The sequence below is a fragment of the Centrocercus urophasianus genome, unplaced genomic scaffold (genome assembly GCF_019232065.1).
Source record: "Centrocercus urophasianus isolate 14NV4802_14NV808 unplaced genomic scaffold, USGS_Curo_1.0 seq_20, whole genome shotgun sequence".
Classification (NCBI taxonomy): domain Eukaryota; kingdom Metazoa; phylum Chordata; class Aves; order Galliformes; family Phasianidae; genus Centrocercus; species Centrocercus urophasianus.
The window spans coordinates 12019120-12040121 of record NW_024884756.1 but is presented as its reverse complement, the minus strand read 5'-3'; the positions used below and the strand labels follow the sequence as shown (position 1 = coordinate 12040121).

Genomic DNA, 21002 nt, shown 5'->3' with positions numbered 1-21002 from the left:
TGCTCTGTTAGAGAGATAGAACCTGAGTAATCAATGATTCTTAAGTCTTCTGTTATTCCACAAAATTGTGTATTTGCTTCATTATCTAGACTTCTTTTTGGTCCAACTACTTCAACACTTTGTCCGTGCTATGGACAAAGATTGTAATTTTGTTTGATCTTCCCATATGCTTTAATGTGAGAAAGTCATGAGGATTTTACTATCTACACTGACATGTTTAATATTTTCAAAAGACTGCAGTCATAATACTAATATTACCTTAAAACTTATTTCTCCTAGTGGTGCTCATGTTCTTTTAGATGATGATACAGATTTAGGTTACGTAGAGGATGGAGCTCCATGCGGTCCTCAAATGATGTGTCTGGACAAAAAGTGCCTGCCAATTCAATCCTTGAACATAAGCAGCTGTCCCATTGGTTCGAATGGAAAAGTCTGTTCCGGTCATGGGGTGAGTCTGTGCCTGCAGTTTGCAGCTGAGCCTCTCCAGCTCTCTCTGCTAGATGTGATCTTAATGTGTACCCTGTGGTGTTTTCTGCTTGCAAGCGTTCCTGAGACCCATTGATCTGAAAAACAAACAAAACATGTTAAGATTCTGGGGAACGTTGCCATTCTGTGAAGCAGAGACAACTTTGCTTTCTAAAATATCATCAAATTAGACCTGCAGCTATATCCAGAGTGTTGCTGTATTATCAGGAAAGTTTTACATCAGTTATTGTAAAGACTTCTGTAAAATGTTATCCATATTTCAAGCTACTTCTCACCTTAAAGTTCTTCCTGTATACTAATGCCTTTATTAAGTTGGTCCTGTATTATACCTGATGACTTAATTAAAATTGTAAAAGGCTGAACCTAAACAGAGATGATATGAACATACTTTGTGAACATACACAAATTATAGCATTTTACACTCAGGTGCATTATATTCTTCTAGCCGTAAGTTTGTCTGTCTTCAGATGCTAATGTTTTGAAGAACAGATCCACTGCTGTATGTCTTAATGGTAAGATTGTTAAAAATCTCTCCAGTGTAGGATTCAGTGAGCCTGTGATAGTTGCCTAAGGATCTGAATTTTGCACATAAAAGGCTTTTTTTTCTTATGTGTAACTGAAAATGAGAGGCGAATCTGAGCCTTGCGAAGTTAAGAAAAACTATAAAAATGGAATGTAGAGGATGAAGAAGAGATCTAGAAATCTTGGTATGTTTGAAAAGCAGCACTAGTCAGAGACCTCTGATACCTTTTCCGTTTCAAGTTATTCTTAAAGAATACTTCAGTTGTTCAAACCTGTAATAAGATGCATTTGTTATCATCTTTCTAGATAAGTTTCTCCAGTGAATACTTCAAGAAGCAGAGTAAGATAAAAGTTAAATGAAAAAAAAAAACAACAGACAAACAAATCACAGATGCTATTTCTAATCCTTCATGCACACATTACTTAGTCTGACTTTCTGATATTGTGTTCCAGTGTCCAAAAGATATTATTAGCTGGTACCTAACAGTTGATTTTCCTTTGAATCCCTCAGTCAGTCAAAACTTCCTTTTTTGTTTTGTCTAATTCTCACGTCCTCTCATGATGACAAATGCACTGAAAAATCTTAGTTTTTCTGTATGGAAAGTGACTGTAAAACAGAGGCTGTAAAGCATGACCAAATCTTGAACATTTTAAATATGAATGTTTGTATTCTTTCAGGACGTCCAGACTGAAGCTCTAATGACTGTAGGTAATTTGTTAGTGGATCAGATTTGTTATCTCTTACATCCTGTGCAAATGATGATGGAATCACTGGGAACTAGCATACAAGTATATTTATACTTTTCCTAGCATACAAGTATCTTTAGAAGGTTAAAGCAAACTTACAGGCTACTGGTGCATTGTTATACTCTTTCTAAACATTGAGTGCGATTGCTATAACATATGAACAGATAAGTTTTTATTCCATAAATTAACTACCTAATTCCTTGTTAAATAAATTTAAATAACAGCAATTGCTTTTTAACTGTATTTTATTATTTTCTTTTCCAGGTCTGCAGTAATGAAGCCACTTGTATTTGTAATTTCTCCTGGGCTGGGACAGACTGCAGTATTGATGATCCTATCAGGGATACTGGTAACAAGAAAGATGAAGGATCCAAGGGTTTGTGTGATTTCAGTTTTGATATTATTTCAAATATTTATTACTCTTTGTGCGTGTGTGTCAGTACTGCAGTAAAATTCTGCTTCATGTAAATGATGTAGGTCTTCCTCCTTTGAGAATTGATTAAACTATTTTTCTAATTTACATTTTGGGGAGATCTCAATAGTTAGCAATATGCAGTTTCTTATTTTTTTGATCTTTTTTTCAGGGTGTTTTTTTTTGTGTGTGTGATTGGAAGCTCACTAAATGTAGCTCTTCTACTTTACATGTCTGAGTATTTATATTTTATTAGAGATTTCCACTTTCCTTAGCCATTCTCACACAATTCTGATACTGTGGAATAAGAAATTGGAAGAAGTGGAGTGTTCCTGGTGAAAACAGCTTTGGTTCTGGGGCATTGAGATTTCAAGGGAGAGGAAAAAAAAAATATTCAGGACTTTTATTATTCTTACAACCATTATTGCTTACTCTTGTTTATATAGGAGATATTCAGTTCAGCTGAATATGAGGAGTTATTGAGGAAATAGTTAATCAAAAATGTTTTCTGAAGGGGAAGAAAGGCATCTGAGATTCTCTTTGACTTCTCTGCCTTGGGCTGTCTAAGGTTTTTAAACTTTTCCTGTCATCAGGACATTGCCCTTATCAGACTGTCTTCATCCAGAATTATGTGTTTGCAGATAAAGCAATAAGCAAATTATAAACGTGAACAAAATTTTGCAGCTAAATTGCATTTCTGAAGTCTTCAGACCATTCTATAAAGCTGATGAAAAGAAGCTTAAAAATGTAGTACTTACACTGCAGTTGATCACTCTTTGAAGTGTCCAGGGCTTCAGAGGAGTTGGACTCAATGACCTTTGTTGGCTCCTTTCAAACTGGGGATACTCTGTGATTCTATGATGAGGAGGCAGAACTTTGGTGTGTCCCTCTAGAATTGCTCCAGTTCTGTCAGGTCTGCCATAATCTTTTGGTCCAGTGGGTTCCAGTAGAGCTTTACCAAGAACTGTGGAAGAGGCCATCTCAGAACAGGTTCCTAGCATGAAGGAAGCTGTGTAGAACAGTCTGGATTTCTCTTTGCAAGTATTTGCAGGTACTTCCTGGACACCTAACCCTGCTGCAGTTCCTTATAGAGCTGCCTGTTCGTACGCTGTCTAACAGAGATTCTTATCATTCTACTTTCCTAATGTTGAAACACTGCTTATAAAATCTGAAGTACTGTGTTGCTGATTTCCAAATCCTAAGCAGTTATTTCATCCTGTTTAGAGGGAGAAAAAAAAAAAAAAGCAACAGAGGAGGTATATTCATCTTGGTTAGATTCTGGTAATTGAAACTAATTGGTATAATTTCAAATGGACAGACATGTAGTTTATACTCCAGTTTTCAGTGGACTCCACTGAAAAGAGGGAGAATATTTTTGTTACAATGTGATTTCAAAGAATTTCAAAAAAGGAATTATTTTTGTATGTTCTTATAGTAATTTATTGATGTTGAATCACCTACAAATGAATTTAGGAACCTGAATACTGACAGATACTATAAACTCCTTAGGTGTGTTAATAGAGGATTCCATTGAGAGATGATGTCAACAGAGTACAGAAATAATTTTCCATAGTTCTGAAAAGATCCAGAGTACTAAAATAATTTCCATTATTTTATCAGTGCTTCCTTTGTCATTGCCAGTGTACAAGTCTGAGACAGAAACCAAAATACTCATTTTTCCTTAGCCCTAAATTTCTGTTATATTTCAGAGACAGAACCAGTCTTCTTTTCACAAAACTAAAAAAAAAATAGAACATAGAGTCAATTATGAGAACATCATCACATCTCAACCAAATCCAACATCAGAGAGTGATATCTAGTATGAATATAATCTGACTGTCTAAACTCAAGCAAATGCAAGAAATCAAGCATAGGCAGAGGTAATAGCCATACCTGTGTGTCAAACCTTCAATTTTTGCAGTTTTGATCATGGTTACTGACTGCAGTAAATGCATGAGAGTTTAAAGCAATTATATTCTCATGAGTGGAAAACAGTGAATTATGTTTTTCTTGCTCTTCAAAGAACATGTCCACATGTAAAGAAAATGGAAAAAGTTTTCAAGTATCACACTGTAGATGTACTTATTTTCCTCTGTATTAGAAAATGTTGGATCTATTTTCTTCTTTACAATAAGCAAGTTTGTCACTTATGGCAGCAGGTGTGTTGAGTTTTGACTGTCAGAAGTTTAGATATTTGACAGATTCAGACTGAAATCTCCCAGGAAGTACCTGCAAAAAAGTAGAAAGCTATTTTGTCTTGTAATAGCAAGATTTTTTACATGAACCCTGGCAAATGTTTTCTAGTCCTTCTACAGTTCTGTTACAAGTCATCATTTCAAATAAATCCAGATTACTTCCATCTATTTCCTTATACCACATACAAGTACAGACACCAGCTCTTTCTTACAAGAGCAACCTCTTGATGAGCTCTTTGCATTAAATTTAGTACCTCTGTTGGAAGTGTTATACTTTGATAGAAGAGGGGGAAAAAAAATAAATAAACCAGAATCCTCTTTGCACGCTGTCAAAAGCTTTGGGAGCCCTGGTACGTTACTGAGTTGAGGGCTTTAATTTCGTCTGGTTTCAGCTACTTACCTTATGGTAAGAAGAAGGTAATTATTTAGGGAGAGGTTATATAGCTTTTCAGAGATGTGAAAACTCAAATTGCTTTAAAACTTTTCACACTTTTTCCACGCATTTTTCTTACTATGTTTTAACTATGTATAGGAAAATAGTATTGGTATTTGTTTATCTAGTATTATGACAGCTGATAATTTCAGTTTTTTGCTGCACTTTTGAGAATTCTGTATCATCCATCAATTACTGGTGCCTCTATACTGTATTTGAGGATTTAAAAATTAGTGGTCCTTAAGTACATTTATACACACGTCTTCAATTAGTCTAAACTCTGCAACCTACCGTACCAGCAGACCCACAGGAGAGCAGCTCAGGATGGTAGGTGTTTTGGGAAGGAGCTCCTGCTGCTAGTGTTTGGCTACTGCGAAACAGTGTTTTTTTTACAGTGTTGGCTAATGGTTTTGAAGTTGGTGGGACTCCATATACACACAGGGCTTTTCTTGGCATTGTCCTTTATGGAACTGGGACTTTGTTTGACTAGTGGAATACTGTTTGTTTGTTTTTAACACGAAAACTTACGTCTCAAGTGTGTGTGTGTGTGTGTGTGTGTCTGTGTATATGAAACAAACAAAATTAAGAAGCAATTTCAAAAGATTCCCAGCATGAAGATGATATAGTCTTTGTCCCTGAAAAAGTTCCCATTAGAGTATTCATATGCTTGTTTATGTTCAATTAGGATGCAATGAATCTATCAACATTTTAACTTTTTTTTTTTTTTTTTTTTTTTTCAACGTTTGAAATATAGTTGATTTTTTTTTTTTCCTCAAAAAGTTTCTTCCAAAAATGAGAAATAAGGCCTCAGCATATTAAGGCTCTGTAAACATACTGAAGTGCAGAACGTTGTGCAGAAGCACAGTTCCAGGGTCAGTTTTACCCTTTAAAAGGTGTTGTATGTCTTTCTATTTATATAATGTATAATGTAACAAAGGAAAATACTGCAAACAAGTAAAGGAATTAATTTAAATAATTTTTTGGTGTTTTTTTTTTTCCCACACAAAAGAACTGTTTCTAAATGAACAGTTTTCATTTGCTTAGTTATATACTATGGATACAGTATGTTTCTGATGACCAAAAGGAAATTTTCTTGTTGGTAATTCATTTATGTTTTGGCTGTTTTAAACTTAGTAAAGCAGTAAGTTGAAGACGTTCCCTGTTTAAGTAAACAAGAATACAATCACAAGCTAAAAGAAGTAGTCTTACATTTATGGGAAAACTACTCGCTGAAATATTTGCAGGCATTCAAGTAAGACAAAACTTATATCTGAATTTTTAAAGCTACGGTATTTGGTAAATGAGAGTTTGCTAAGAGGCTTGAATTGTTTACCAGACAAAAGTTTATAAAGTATTCCTTTGAGGAATTATTTCGTGTTTTCATTTCAGACATATATGGTGTGATCCTTTTCTTAAAAAATCTTCCCTTTTCCCTCCACACAGTGAGCATGGCCACTAACAGGCTAATAGGTGCAGTGGCAGGGACCATTCTGGCCTTGGGGGTGATTTTTGGAGGCACAGGGTGGGGAATAGAGTAAGCATTTTTCGTAGTTTGAGTTTTATGTTTGGTGCCTGGTGTGTGAGGTAACCGTATGCACCTGAGCCCCCTGTGTATTTACCCCTTTAGCTTTGTCATGTGGTGATCGTATTTGTCTGTGACTTGACTGTGTTTGTGTCGTCTGATTTGCTCATGCAGTGTTGAACCTTCTCCTGTCTGGGATAATGTGGGGCATAAAACAAATGAGTTTGTGAATTTTTAATTGTCACAGTGAAATTAAATGTCTGAATGTTTACATTACACCAAATTCAGAAAACAATGGGGAAAAAAAAAAGTATGTTTGTAATTACTTTGCAAAATAGAATCAGGGTGACCTGGGCTATTTGATAAAAAGCAGAAACATGTTCTTTGTGGCTTTTAGTCTGATAACTGTTAGCTAATAGTATATATAGTAGTATAGTATATTATATTTAGTAGTATATATAAACAAATAATTTTACAGTAAGGCTTCCAGTTATTCTGTTTCTAGTATTCCATTACCATGAGACAGTAGAATACTGAAGCATAGAATTCATATGTGAATACATATAAGCAGTTTTTACCATCTTCATAATTTTGGGGAACTGAAATCTTAAGTGTCTGCCTATTAACTCAATCTTAGCAGTGGCTGTTTGATTCTTGTATATGTATACAGGGCTTGCAGGAAAGATGGAGATTACCAGGCCCTGTAGCAACACGAGGGGCAATGGTTTTAAAACTGAAAGGAGATAAATTTAGATTGGATATAAGAAATACATTTGTACAATGAGGGTGGTCAGGCAGTGGAACAGGTTGCCTGAGGAAGTTGTAGATGCTTCAGTATTGTTAGTGTTCAACAGCAGGTTGGATGGAGCTTTGAGCAACCTGGCCAAGTGAGAGGTGCCCCTGCCCATAACAGGAAGAGTGGATGATATCTTTAGAAGTCTCTTCCAACCATAACCATTCTATGAAAAATGGCTGCTTAGGATTCATTTATTATTTAACACAGTTTGGTAACTTGTCCATTAACTGAACCTGTCTCAGATCTCTCTTCTGTCTGAATTTTCACTGAATTTTTCCACAGTCTTTTTTCAAATATTTAACAACCAGGTAATGCAGTCAGAGATGTTAAAAAGTGGCCATTTAATAAATTGGATAAAGATGTAATTTATATTCTAATCCATATTTAATTTATATTCTAATCCCTATATTTTTTTCTGTGGAAAGAGAGCATTCTATGGCTGGAAAGAAATCAGCTTTAGAGTTTAACAAGGTTTCTAGAACTGTTTACAGGTCAATTAGTTTCTGTGTTTGCAGTCTTCTGTTGTGTGCAATCATTTGATTAAATCCAGAATAAGCCATACATCCAGGTTGGATACAATAGCTCATTAGGTCGTGAAATGTTGAAAGCAAGCCTTAATTGGGAGTACAGTGCCCATCAAATGGCATTCATTTACCCTGCACCATACTTACTCCTATTAATTTAGAGCCAGGTGAGGCTTCAAAGGTAAGTCTATGCAAGGTATTTTCTAAATCGTGAAAAATTACCTTTTAATTACTGTTGTAAAATTTGTGTGCTGCTCATATCTGTAAAGCTCACTCTATTTCTTTCCAGTTTTTTTATTAATATTACTAAATATTCTTTTTGTATGAATTGCAGGAAGCAATTTTTTGAAACAAAGGCTTAGGATACTGTTTAAGCCTTGTATAATTTTGCTATGCTTCCTTGTAGCAAATAATCATTCTTCTTGAAGTAAATGCGTAGCCCTCAGAAAGGAAAGTATTAACTGAAGTTCATGGCAGAATACAAGGTAGTTTTTTGTTGTTTTTTTCCCCCCCATGCAAGATGAGGGGAAAGTACTTTTTTATTTTACCTGAGTTTTATGCCTACTTATTTATAGTGATAAATCATACTTATTTTCAGCATCACTTCATGACATGTTTGCAGAGTAATTGTTTCATTCTGATTAGTGTTACTAACATAAACTGAGGGCTTAGTTTACATTTAGCTACTGGTATATCCCAGAGCACTGATACAGCAAGTATGAGATGGATACAGTGAAGTTAAGTCACAGCTCTAAATCCTAGACCCTGGGGTACTTTCTTTTTGTAGTGTCTGGGGCCTGGCAGAAGGTTAAAATGTCAAACTACTACAGCTGTCCTTCCTTTGCTGATCTCTGGCTACTCCTTTTTCTCCCTTGTGTTAGCTGTCATATAACATTCAAAACTCAGCATCATTTTATTGCTGTGTTGAAACTTTGATTTTCAGAGACTGGGAGAGGAGGAGCTAAGAACTGTTTCTAAAGACTACTCCTGAATATTTAAATGTTTAAACACAGTATGCAATGTATTGCAAAAGAACTGTTGTGTTGGTTTCGATTTGCCTTGAGCTCAGATGCAATGCAATTACCTTTACATCAAAGACTGCTCAATAGGCTTTTTTTTTTTGTGCAGAGCAATTAAAATGGTAAAATGCTCAATTGTATTGTCTGTTTTCTTGCACTCTGTGAAAGTAGAGCGCTTAAGGTTCAGTTATGAATTTCTTATTTAGGTGTTCTCTTCCTCCTCAGAAAAGTGCACAAATATATTTTGTGCTGCTGCTTTTTGTTGCTCTTTTTTTCCTGCTCCACCCTTCCCCTACTTTGTTGTTAAGTAGCTTCTTGAAGATGTGATGAAGACACGCTTTGATGTTTGGAAAGCTTAATGGGAATGCAGCTTTTATGTCAACTTCTGTCCTTATTATGTAATCCTTTCCTTTGTCAAGAATTGTTTGTAAACTTAGCATTGACATAACTAGGAAAAGTCTGGCCTCAGCAAGTGGTGCTAGATACTGTCAGCTCAAATTCAAGCATCTACCACCTTTCACAGTGCGTATTAAGTAGGGGGTTGTGATTTTTTTATTCCCCCCATTTGCTGTAGTCATAAAACATACAGCATTTATACTTTTACCTTTAAGTTAAGTAATTCTTCACAAACATCTCAGTTGAAAATGTCTTAATTGAAAATCAATTAACTAGATAACAGGAAAAGTGGAATTTACCCTCTAATACTAGATGTTTATCTATGGTAGAAGTTAACATAGCCCACAGTGCAGAGACCAACAGATTTCTTCATTCTCTTGTTAAAAGTAAATTGGGCCTGCTGAAATTGTCTACAGCCATCACCCTGTGCGTGCTGTCTACATTCCTTAACTTGTTGACTACCCTTTAAGTTGCTTCACTTTATGTGAATATAGTGGTTGTTTTTTTTACATCTTTCTTACCGTAATCCTTTATCACAGGTCCTAGTGCCACCAATCTTATAATAGGCTCCATCGCTGGTGCCATCCTGGTAGCAGCTATTGTCCTTGGGGGGACAGGATGGGGCTTTAAGTAAGCAATGCCGCATGTCTTCTCTTCAGTGGCTCTGGCAGTTCTATTTCTTGCTTTCATCACTGAATGTTGAGTTCCTGCTACAAGAGTTTTGAGTTAACTCCTATGCAATTGACAGTAAACTAAAGAGAGAAAGTTACACGCGTGCTTAACAAGCAGAAGAAATGGATTCAAAACAAGCCAACGTCATCAGGGTGCAAAGTTGAACAGCCACAAAAGAAACAATTTAACATTCGTGAGTTCATCTACAGTTAGCAAGCAAGCTCTTGTTTTCACTTCCAGCTAGTGGTGTCATTCTCTTTCAAGAGAAATTGAATACAAGGGTTTAAAAAATCCAAATGATAAATTTCTAACTGCTAACAGCTATGGCTTCCTCAAGATTAACCTTCCCTCTGCAGCAGACAATACCTTTCTTTGCCTATGAATTTGACTGAGCAGGTAGCAGTGACTGACCTGTGCAACCTGTGATAGGGACCTGCTTTACAGGAGATTGGACTTCATGATCTCTTCAGGTCCCTTCAATTCCATGATTACTTAAGGCTGTTCACTTGGGATGAACAGTACATTTTATATATATAAATATATATATATAATATACAATATATAATATATATAATATAATATACATGATATATATAGTATATATATAAATATATAATATAATATAAATAGATAATATATATAAACATATATATATATAATATACATACTATATATACATTATAGTACATTAAAACTATGGTCTTTTAAATATTAGTTTTTCTTATGTGAAAATGCTGCGTACTGGCAGTAGGTGAATAGTTTAAGTAAAAAAAGTGTCTTGCTGAAACAGCTGTCTCAGAAATACTGGGGCCAACTTTTGGTTCTTGTTGCTGATTTTTTTTTTTTTTTTTTTTTTTTTTGGTATTATTATTGACTCACAACTTTTTAAAGAATTTCAGCTTAGGTTTTGAGAGAACATTTTGAAAGCTCTTTGGAAAATGAAAACTGTTCTCACCCATTTCAATTCAATGTGCTTTATTATCAAGAGCAAGTAGCAACTCTTATCAAGAGTTACAAGTGGAATGACTACAGTCATTCTACTCGTAACTGTTAAAGAAGAGTCTTAAGTCTTAAAGAAGAGAACAAATGTTCTTGTTTTTCTGGCAGTGTGAAGTCTGTATGCACACACTGTCCAATTTTTGTTAAAGAGGGCCTTAATTTAGAACCAGTGGTTTTTTAGCCTTAAAAATCGGTGCTAAGCACAGCAACAAGTAATTTCTCATGATATTTTTTGCTGTTGCTTTTCAATAATGTGAATTAAAACGAGCCATAATAAGACAAGCTAATTCCTCAATTGGGGTTTTATAATAATTGAAAGAACATAATATATGGTCCGTATTCATATTCTATATCTGAGTTGAGAAGTAGAAAAAAAAAAGTTTCCTAATTGATTAAGAAGTTTATCAGAATAGAAAATAATGATCAGGCCTGCTTATCTGTTCATTCAGTTTCAAAGTCACCTAAAAACATTTGTTGTCTTATTTTTGAGTATTTCATTTTCTTAGGATCCGGTGGCCATAATGACACATGCATATAGAAGAAAAATGCAGCTAACTATCTCTCAGCCCAGGTGAAAACAAAACAGTTTGCCCTTTCTTCTGAAAATACAGTTCTTACCTCCTGTGGAACTGCTTTCCAGTGTTGGTGCTTTCAGAAGGACCCAGGACCTGCTGCATTCTTTCTGGTATTTCTCCCACCGCTGTTCTGGGCTCCGAGCGATGCAGCAGAGCTGGCGGTGAGAGAGACGGCAGCGCTCCCTGTGCATCCCGTTGGCACTGGCACAGTCGCAGCACTGGTGTTCCAGGCTCCTCTGCTTCAGTAAGAACAGATCTTATCCAACATTTCAAAAAAACCTCAGTTAATCATTATTTTTAAGCATAGGTAGGTTGTCTTTTTAACACCTGCTGATAGATTTACTTACCTTGAGCTTCTGGTTTTGTTTGGTTATTTTTTTTACAGCTCCTTCTCGGTTAAATAATTTAAGTCCCCCTATTTGTACAGTCAACATCCCTGGGTCAGCCTCTAGTACTTGTAGTTGCCACAGCGTATCTCAAAGCACCAAAATTTTAATATAGTCCCATATAGTTTTTGTAGTCTCATAGTATTTCTGAGATAAATGTTTTTCATATTTATAAACAATTAAAAAAAAAATTGTTAATGAACATTTGATTTGTTGTGTTACTTCATCTTGTCTATTGCTCAAAGCAAGGGATTCCAGTGAGGTCTGCATTTTAGAGTATTCAGTAACAGATTTGGATTCAGCTGTGGGAGAGACTGAAACTGATAGATTGGAAGATGTCTTTATGTGTAGGTGCAGTCTAAGCATTGAGCTTTCCCTCAGAATTTCAGTACCTACTGGGCATATTCTGTAGCATTAATTAATTTATGCACTTTTTTTTAAATGTATCCCAGAAGACACTAAATTATAGGAAATCTCTTTTTCCCTAAACAAACAAAGTATGTAAGCAACACAGAAAAAGTCAGGTAAGCTGTCAAACTGATTTGTTGGTTTTTTTTTTTAATGCTTCAGTGCAATTAGCTTTTCAACTAAATACAATCAAAGTGTGAGACTTGTGTTAATATTTCTGTTAAAAGCTTTCTTTTTTGAGAACAATCATATATAGACTTCTCAACTGTTAACATTAGGAACACCACAAGTACATTTTGCTGAAAGAACTGAGTTTTCCTTTTGGACCAGCGTTCTGCTGTCAGAGATGTGTTTTAATAGCATCTATATTTTTCTGACACAGTATTTACTCCTGAATAACAAACTTGTAATGCAAAATATAATTTGTTGACAGCACACTACAACTCATTAAAACACAAAAATTAAAAACAAATTTACAAAAACAAAATTAAAACACAAAAAGTGTTTTCTTCCCCTTTGTAAGCTAGCTCATGCTTTAACAACCAGCGGCCCAAACTGCAGCCCTTCTGTAGCAGCTGCTAGCATTGCAAGCAGTGTGGGTATGCGTACACTCGAAAGTTTGCACGAGCAGAGATGGTTAGACAATTCCTCCCTGTCTTAAATAATGCAATATTTGATAGTTTATTTCTAATTTGTGCTTTGCCTCCCTTCAGCTACTCTCACAAATGTTCCACTTTGCATCCTGCTGTCAGTCCTTTGCCTGTGTATTTGTAGAAAATTGTTATTTCTGTAGAGAATCTGTATTGGAAAAGTCTCTTGCAGCTGCTCTTCTTATAAGAGCAAGACACAAGTGCTCATTCTGTAGCAGAACCTCAAATACACCGGCCTGGCCTAGCTCACAGCTTGAAGTGCATGTTTCTTTTGGGGGTTGGTGGCTTTTCAACTTGTGTACAAAAGAGGGCTAGCACACGTAGACCCTCTCATACTTTGCTTCAAATCTATCTGGAGAGACAGATGAGGATTTTAATGTGTCCTTTAAAAGCAAGCAATATGTTTAGTCTCTGCAAATACGAGAGAAGGTAGCTAATGCTTTACAAACTGGGAGATGTGATTTCTGTTTCACAGGTTATCAGATTTTCATATGACCATACGGTACTGTGGTGTCAAGTCCAAATCAAACGTAAGCTGCAACTAAGCAAACTTTGTTCATGAACTGAGATGGGGTGGGGGGAGGCTTGAGGGGGAAGCATAAAAGGCGGCTTGATGCAAGCTTAGAGAAATGAGGTTAAGACTTCCAGTTTCAAGAATGAATTCTAGATTAATTTTTCTAATCAAGTTGATGTGTGGATAGGCTAAGGAAGAAAAAAGTTTGACTGATTGAATTTTCAGGGATATAAGAGTCTCATTAAACATTTCTGGCTTGGAGTTAAAGGCTTTGAGAGGAAACCTCGTTAGGATGTAGATTTTACTTCAGTTGAGCCTGGATAGTACTTGTAAAGCTGTTGGATTTTAAACTGCACTACATATTTCTCTCTGCTCTGCTGGGAAGTACGTAGAAATACGGTATTCACGAAACATGACATTCATTTCAATGTAGCAAATCTGTGCAAGATTTCAGTATGTGACATTTTATACAGGACTGATCTAGGAAGGATGTTTTTACAGTGAGAGTAGTTTTTAATGTGGGCTTTTTGTATTGGCTGCTGCAATGTCAGTTTAAGGGACATATGATTGCTTATTTTTCTAGCGTATATTCATTCTTGGAAAGCAGTACAAGACAATTAAATGCTTTGTTGCTGGCTTTAACAGTATTACGGCAATTTCTAATAATGAAGCAGTGCTGCTAAGAATCAATACTAGGGGAAAGCACATGAAAAGCTGCTTCTCATTGTATCACTTCACTGACAGGGAAGAACTGATCATAGGTACCATTCTGTATAGTTCCAGCAATTGTTTCTTAGCTAGAGCTCAAGCTTTCTGTTTTTTAAGCAGAGGATTAATAGTTAGACTGAAGACTTGCACAGTCCATATAGATGCTACTTTTTTAGCTGGTCCATGCAAATGCATGTAGACCCCTAAAGCTTATGCAAAATAAAGCAGTAAGACACTTGATGAGGAATGAGGTTTCAGTCCCTTACCAGCCCTTCCTTACCGCATGCAGCATGACCTGGATACAGCCATTACCTACACAGACATCAGTGTTAGAATCACACAATGTGTTTTCTCCCTTTTTTTTTTTTTTTTTTTAAACTATTACAATAAATAGCAGGTCAATATTTTAAGCTGCTAATTTTAGCCTCTTGTTTTCTTAATTCCAATCAGGTATTGTGTTTTTTTTTTTGTTTTTTTTTTTTCAAGAAAAGTGTTATTTATTTAATCTCTTAAACCAGAATTTGAATCCTACGTTAGGAGGAATGCTTACAAAAACATTGGTTATTTTAAGTGATTAAACTAGCGGTTTGGAATAAATTTTTATGTAGTTAAGAAAAGGACTGCGAAGTAATTTACTGTGTCACCATATTACTAACTAGTGGGAAATAATGCTAAGGATTACACAGAAAGGTATTTCTTGCATATATTGAGCCTTCTAAAAAATATTCTGAAATACTTCTCATTTGTAAAGACAACCATATTATGCAGACAGTGTCAGCTGTATCATTTTACAGTGTAGTCTGCTTTTTTGATTCACAGTAGTCTGTAATTCTGGTTACGTTAGGTGTTTTTCTGGTCGGATCAGAGACTGAAATGCTGAGAGGCATTACTTAACCAGGCATTAAAATATTAATTGCAAGAAGTTAAAGTGAAAACTCTATTATTTTACACGAAACAACAAAGAAATGCAGCACCCTTCTGTGTGGTCTGCTGTAGCCCCTAGCTTTCAAATTGCTTTTGCTGCACTGTTTAAAGAGAGCAGACTTGTTTTTTTCAGGTAGAGGGAAGAATTTTAAAGGTTATTTCGTTAATTTTTTCAGTTGTGTATCACAGGTAATTATTGTCATACATTTAAACATTCCACTGATTTTCTAACAGAAAAGTTGATTCATCTTGTGACGCAGGCTCTACCTATGCAATGTTTGCACTGCTACTTCAGCATTTCAGCTGAAGCTATTTCAGCATAGCGCTGTTGTTTGTGTCCTGGGCCAAGTGCTCAGAGCTCCTGTTCTTCAGATACTTTAGTTGTGTGCAGCTAGGCGTGATTATGGGCCCAAAGTAATAGGCAGGTATGAAAGCAGGCCCTGGAGATGCATCTAGTTAGATGATGTGATTGGACCAGAGCCACGGAGATTTAGCAGAAGCTTACTTGATGTTTAGCTGAATGCTGTACAAGAAACTTGTGCTGCTATAAAACATAGCTATGAAACGGTGTGGACTGCAGCTACCGAGGATGTGATAGTCACCTAGTTTTTGTTGTAATTTTCTATGGGAAGACAGCAACTTATTCTATCTGCTGATTTAAGAATACTGTCTTCATTTTTGCATTAAAATGGTTGATAACTCATGATGAAATTGTAAGGCAAGTTTGGGTGGCACCTTACTGTACAGCTCTGTAAAGCACTGAGATCACAGCAGAAAGATGTGGCAGGCCCTTGTTGATGTTTTACATGTGTGTACCATGCTGCCCTGTTCACACTGTACCTGATACTTAGGATTTCAGAGACTATTTTGCATTCTTACCTTAGATGTTTTTCTGGTGTGTCAGGTGTTTGGTTTTTTTCCCCCCTCGTACCACACTGTTACCAGAATATCCTAAGTGAAGAAAGACAGTAATTTAATTAGTATCACATTCCTCAAAGTGTGTATTTCAGCTAGATGAAACTAGAGAATGAGCATTGTTTGGTCAGGTCAGATGCAGGGTGAGGGCATTATATTTGTACTGTTTACAATACGGCAGTTTCAGCAAGTTGACCTAGAAAAAAAAAAAGTATATGCTCGCCTCAAACTTATCTGCTATACAGTGAAACACTGAAGTAGTATTAGCCCAGCGGGTGTTATTCCAGTACTTGTGGAAGACAACTCTTAGAAAGATGAACGTAGCGATATTTTAAAAGCCAGTCATTCTTAAACAGCACACACCTTACAAACAAGTAGACAGTGGTACTCAAAAACCAAACAAAAGATGCCCAGGAACGACCAGTCTTTAGCAGTCTTCTCAAAAAGAATTTGCCTTTGCACACATTTGTTAGTCTCTTAACCACAAGGAAAGCTTTGCCTATAGTATACTTACTAATATTTCAGCAGTTATAGTAGTTAGCGGGCCTGCAGCACATAGGAAATCCTGGGGATGGTATGTAGCTTTTAGGGAATTTGTGAATTCCTGTTCCATATTTTTTGCATGTCAGTTTGGTGGCGGTAGTGGTGCATATGCCCAGTGGGACAACTAAATGCATGAGCCCCTTGCTTGATGCCCCACATAAAGCCAGATACCGGGGAGGTTGCACCTAACTTTTGTTGTTGCTTTGTGATGTCTTGCTGTTTGACATAGGGTAGATACCAGTATCGTAGGAGCCTGGATATCACCTACTGGCTTGCTATCTGCTTTTAACAGTAAATTCTGACTACAACTTACAGAACTGTCCAGTCTCCTTCGAGTATGATGTCTTTGCTGTATTTTGCACCTTAATGAGATTCACAGCAATTGTGGTCAATAGTGTGGTAAGAGCTCACAAAGGTACTTTGAGGCTTCCTCACATACAACTTGCAAACTAAATTCTGATATAACCAAAGATGAGCACCTGCTCTGAGAACCCAAGTCTCTGTGTGCTTACATACTACTTTTGGCTCACTTTGCTTAGGCACATGCATGCATGCTTTCTTGGCCTAGTGGACGCACACAACTATGGTTTGAGCATTTCAACAAATACAGACCCCTTCAACTACTACAAAAATAGATTCTGTATACCATCATGATTTTTAAACTTCATAAAGAAACTAATACTTATTACTATGCTACAGAAAGCACACGACCGAATTCCTTATTGCAAATGTTACATGCTGTCTCACTGTGAGCCTTTTACTTTACTATGACCTCAGCTTTGGTTTTCTTCCTGTCATAACTAACTAACGATCTGCCTTTCTTGTTTTTCCCTATTCCTTTTGATGCAATCTGGAAGAAATGTCAAAAAACGAAGGTTCGATCCAAGTCAACAAGGCCCTATCTGAAGAAATGCAATTTAAAGAGCTGCTTCTTTCACTACTGGATTTTGGGTATGATATCTTTAGCTGTGCAGGAACTAAATAAGGAAGAACATAAACCATAGCTACAACCACAACGTTGAGATGTTTGGAATTGAGGAGAGAGAAAACTGTCCTTTCTGGAGATAAGTTGAAAATACTTCCTCCATTCACCTTTCACTGGTTATTATTAACTGATAAGTTAATAGCAAACTATTTCAAAATCGGTTTTCTTTTTTTCTTTTCTCAAACAAAGGAAGAGACAAAGACCAAGTGCAATAAGAGAACTATTCAAAAATCATGAAATAGCAAGAGATTTTTTTCCAGCCTACAGGCACTCTAACTTCACTTGCGTTCGCATGACTTCCTTTCTCTTAACAAACTCCGGTGGCATGAGAAGCTAATTTTGAAAGGGTAACCTGCATGGCTCACATTATAAACAACCAAGCTAGCAAGCTGACCCCAAGCAGAATCTGCAGCCCAATAACTACAAACCACTGGGAAGCTGGTAGCAGGCTCCAACTGATCTTTGGCCACGCAGTGCATTTTGTCACCAGGCCTTGGAGCTCCCTGCTCTATGAGCTCACTGTCTGCCAGACCAGGAGACTGTTGGATATGGAAGCAAGTGAGTGATGGATGGAGTTCTCCCGAGAAGGAAAAAGTGTAAATATGGAAATAAGATTTTGATGTATCATTTTCACAGATTATAAATATATATAAATATATATATATACAGAAAAGGATTTCCATATAAAAAGGTTCTATTCTTTATGTAAATCTATTTTTGATGTTGATTTTTTTTCTTTGTTGTTTTTTTTTTTTTTTTTTTTTTTTTTGCTCCCCTCTTATTCTTTAGCATGTTTTACAGCCAGTGCTCTGGACTTGCTCAAAAAAGGCAGAGAATAGCATGCAGATGCAGGGAGTTCTAACACCAAACAGATACGATCCTAAGTTTGTGTGCTTGAAACTAAAAACAATTGAAATGTATAAATGCATATCTCTGTTTGACTATAAGTCCGGATTCCTTCTTCACTGATTTTTTTGGCAGATTTTTTGTAATATAATGTAAGAAAATAACACCCTCAAATCAATCACAGAAGTGCCAAGATTTTTTTTTTTTTTAATTCTAGCTTTTTTTCCTCCAGTTGTCTAGATCCTGCGATATACAAATTTAAATAAGCCTTAAAATACTTGCAAAATGTTAAAAGCTTGGAATAAGTTTTTCCTCCCTTCTGCTTACTCAAACCAACTTGCAAAGATAATTGACATTTCTAATGCACTCCCTGTATCTCTTTGTTGCATTCGACTTTTCCAAGTATAATGCAAAAAACAAAAAAACAAAACAAAAAACAATCTTTCTCACTCTGCTTCTCCTAGCTAGTTACAAAATACACAAAATGCATATAATTTATGGGGTGTTGTATGCAAGATGTATCTAAATAATTACAAGCAGATTTTTCAGAAAAGTGCTGGGCAGCGGTGCTGTTCCTGTAGTAAGCAGGCTACCTGCATGTCTGACATGGGAAAGATACGAAGAGAGCTTGTTTAGGACTCCTTTATAGGCCTTTGAGATCTGGGGCTCATCCTGTTTGACTTCACTTTAAAAAAAATACATGGAGTAAATCATTTAAGTGAAGCAACCTAGAAATTGTATTGCTGCAACTGATAGCCCAGAAGCAAAGACTTCTGTAATTTTTGATTTAAAGGTTGGATATTAGTAACTACAGAACTGAAGTTACGTGAGGTATTCCATCTATTTTCAGTGGAAATCCATTCCTTAAGTTTGCTTTAGGAGCCAGAGCATTAAGAAAAATGCTGCAGATTTCCTGTGACTGACTTTAAAAAAAAGTAATCTTTCTCATTTCAGTTTTATTTCTTATGGTAACGTTGAATCCAACAGTCTCACAAGAGAATTACTACGTATCGTTTTGGTTGACAATTACTATTAAATGTTTTCAAACAGCTTTAACAATCACATTAAACACTTACTACATTAGGAGTTAAAGGTGCTGCACACAGGTAGTCGCTATGGGTACATATTGGAAGTCATATCCTGGACAATTCCTGCCTGGCCTGAAGCAGAACTAAGTTTTTATGGCAAACCAAAAATCCTTGCAAATACATCGATGTCTTATAAAGTTAGTTTGCTTGGGAACATGATCCCAAGTTCCTAACAGTTCTGCTCCCAAAGCTGTGTAACCACAATGGAAATACTACTGGTTACCAAAAATTAAAGTGAATAAAATCAACTGGATGTATGTAAGCTACCTGTGTAATAAACCTTTGAGAATCATTTCACAAACAACATTGTAAATGTGCGATGTGATGTTTTAAATCAGACCACAGTGGTCCCCAACTCTATGTACATACAGTCAGTGCTGGAGTAACTTTTTATTTACCCCAGCAGTTTCATAGGAATTATGATTTCCTGACTGAGTTTACGCTCCACTCGTCAGCTGTTGCCTGTACGTGGAAGTACACAGTGGCTTTCTGCCCCACGTGTATAGAATACAAGTGATGACACAGCGCAGAGCAGGTCGAGGCTGAAGTGCTTTCTGTGGCATTAGACAATAAAAGCTGTTGTAGTTAGGTGCTCATTTTCTACACTGTCTTTGCTGTGCTTTGAAAGGTACGTGTGCATTTAATTTGTTCATCACTGTCATCAAATGTCACTACCAGTAACGTCTGTGGTTCCCCCACTGTATGTTTGCTCCATTATTTATCTGTTCACCTGGACAAGAAACTGTGGTTACTGTACAGCTTATTCCAGTTTGCTGCATGCTCTCACTGAATTGATGTGATCCTAAAAGAGAATTAATTTGCTAGGCAAATTAACAGATGTATAGGTGCATGTTAAAGGGATTATTTAAGGCTGGAGTTTAACAAATCTTTCTTTACTATGCAAAGATGGGTACTGCACTAATTTAAGACAGATGTCTGAGGAAATGCCATAGAATACTTGAAGTCTAAGCCTACTCAGTCATGTTCTATATTCATTATTGCTTCCACTATTTTTCTTTCTTTTTAAGATTATTTGTAATTATTTTTAAGTGCACAACTTGATGTTAAATATCAGTTTTTGTTGGAAGACAATATTCATATTTTGTTGGCTGCTAATGAATGGAAACTCAATAGTCTTTGTTCTGCATCTTAGCAAGATTAAAAGATTTCATGAACATGGAATGGAGGAGTTTCTGATTTTTTTCATTTTTTCCTTATTTATTCTTATTGTTGCTGGTTTTTTTTTTTTGTTTTTTAATTTATTTGCTCAAGATGTCCATCACAGCTCGAGCAGAACTGTCAGGAAAATGACAGGAAGTTACTTTTACCAAAGATCTCAGCCTATCCCATGTCACAGCAAGGTTCCCTCTGTGAGAAGACACTGCCCGCGGGCTGTGTGACACCAGAGCAGAGCTGCATTAGTCCTCTCTGCTGGCTGCAGGGAGGGCAGTGAGACCTGTGTGCAGCAGTTAGTGGAGAGGAGCCTTCTTGCATTTCACCAATCTGAATAATATTTAAAGCCTAGATGATGCAGCTATTACAAAATATTTTGAAGGCCTTACTAAATACTATGGTCACTAAATACTTTGGTCATTGTTTTAGTGGATTACAGAATGAAACTCAATCACTGTTTTTATTTGTTTTCTCCCCATTATTATCAGACCAACTCTGCTTTCTCAAGCTCCAGCCAGGAAAACAAAATAGTCTTTTGCCTCAGTTCCCTCAGAGATACATATA

The 21002-nt window shown here is 36.2% G+C and overlaps 1 protein-coding gene across 7 annotated transcripts in view; it reads left to right on the top strand.

The window, feature by feature from the left end:
* Nucleotides 1-20447, top strand: part of ADAM23 (ADAM metallopeptidase domain 23) — a 64608-nt gene extending 44161 nt beyond the window's left edge. For 2 of the 7 annotated variants that reach the window (XM_042822121.1, XM_042822119.1), the window contains 5 exons: nt 280-448; nt 2020-2131; nt 11335-11542; nt 13218-13272; nt 17204-20447. In XM_042822121.1, coding sequence (XP_042678055.1) covers nt 280-448; nt 2020-2131; nt 11335-11542; nt 13218-13272; nt 17204-17350 — 691 coding nt within the window. In that variant the 3' untranslated portion in view covers nt 17351-20447. Of the gene's footprint in view, nt 1-279; nt 449-2019; nt 2132-6238; nt 6676-9591; nt 9683-11334; nt 11543-13217; nt 13273-17203 lie in introns of those variants that run through there. The other 5 variants (XM_042822125.1, XM_042822118.1, XM_042822120.1 and 2 more) reach the window with 5 other exon arrangements.
* Nucleotides 20448-21002: the final 555 nt, after the last annotated feature.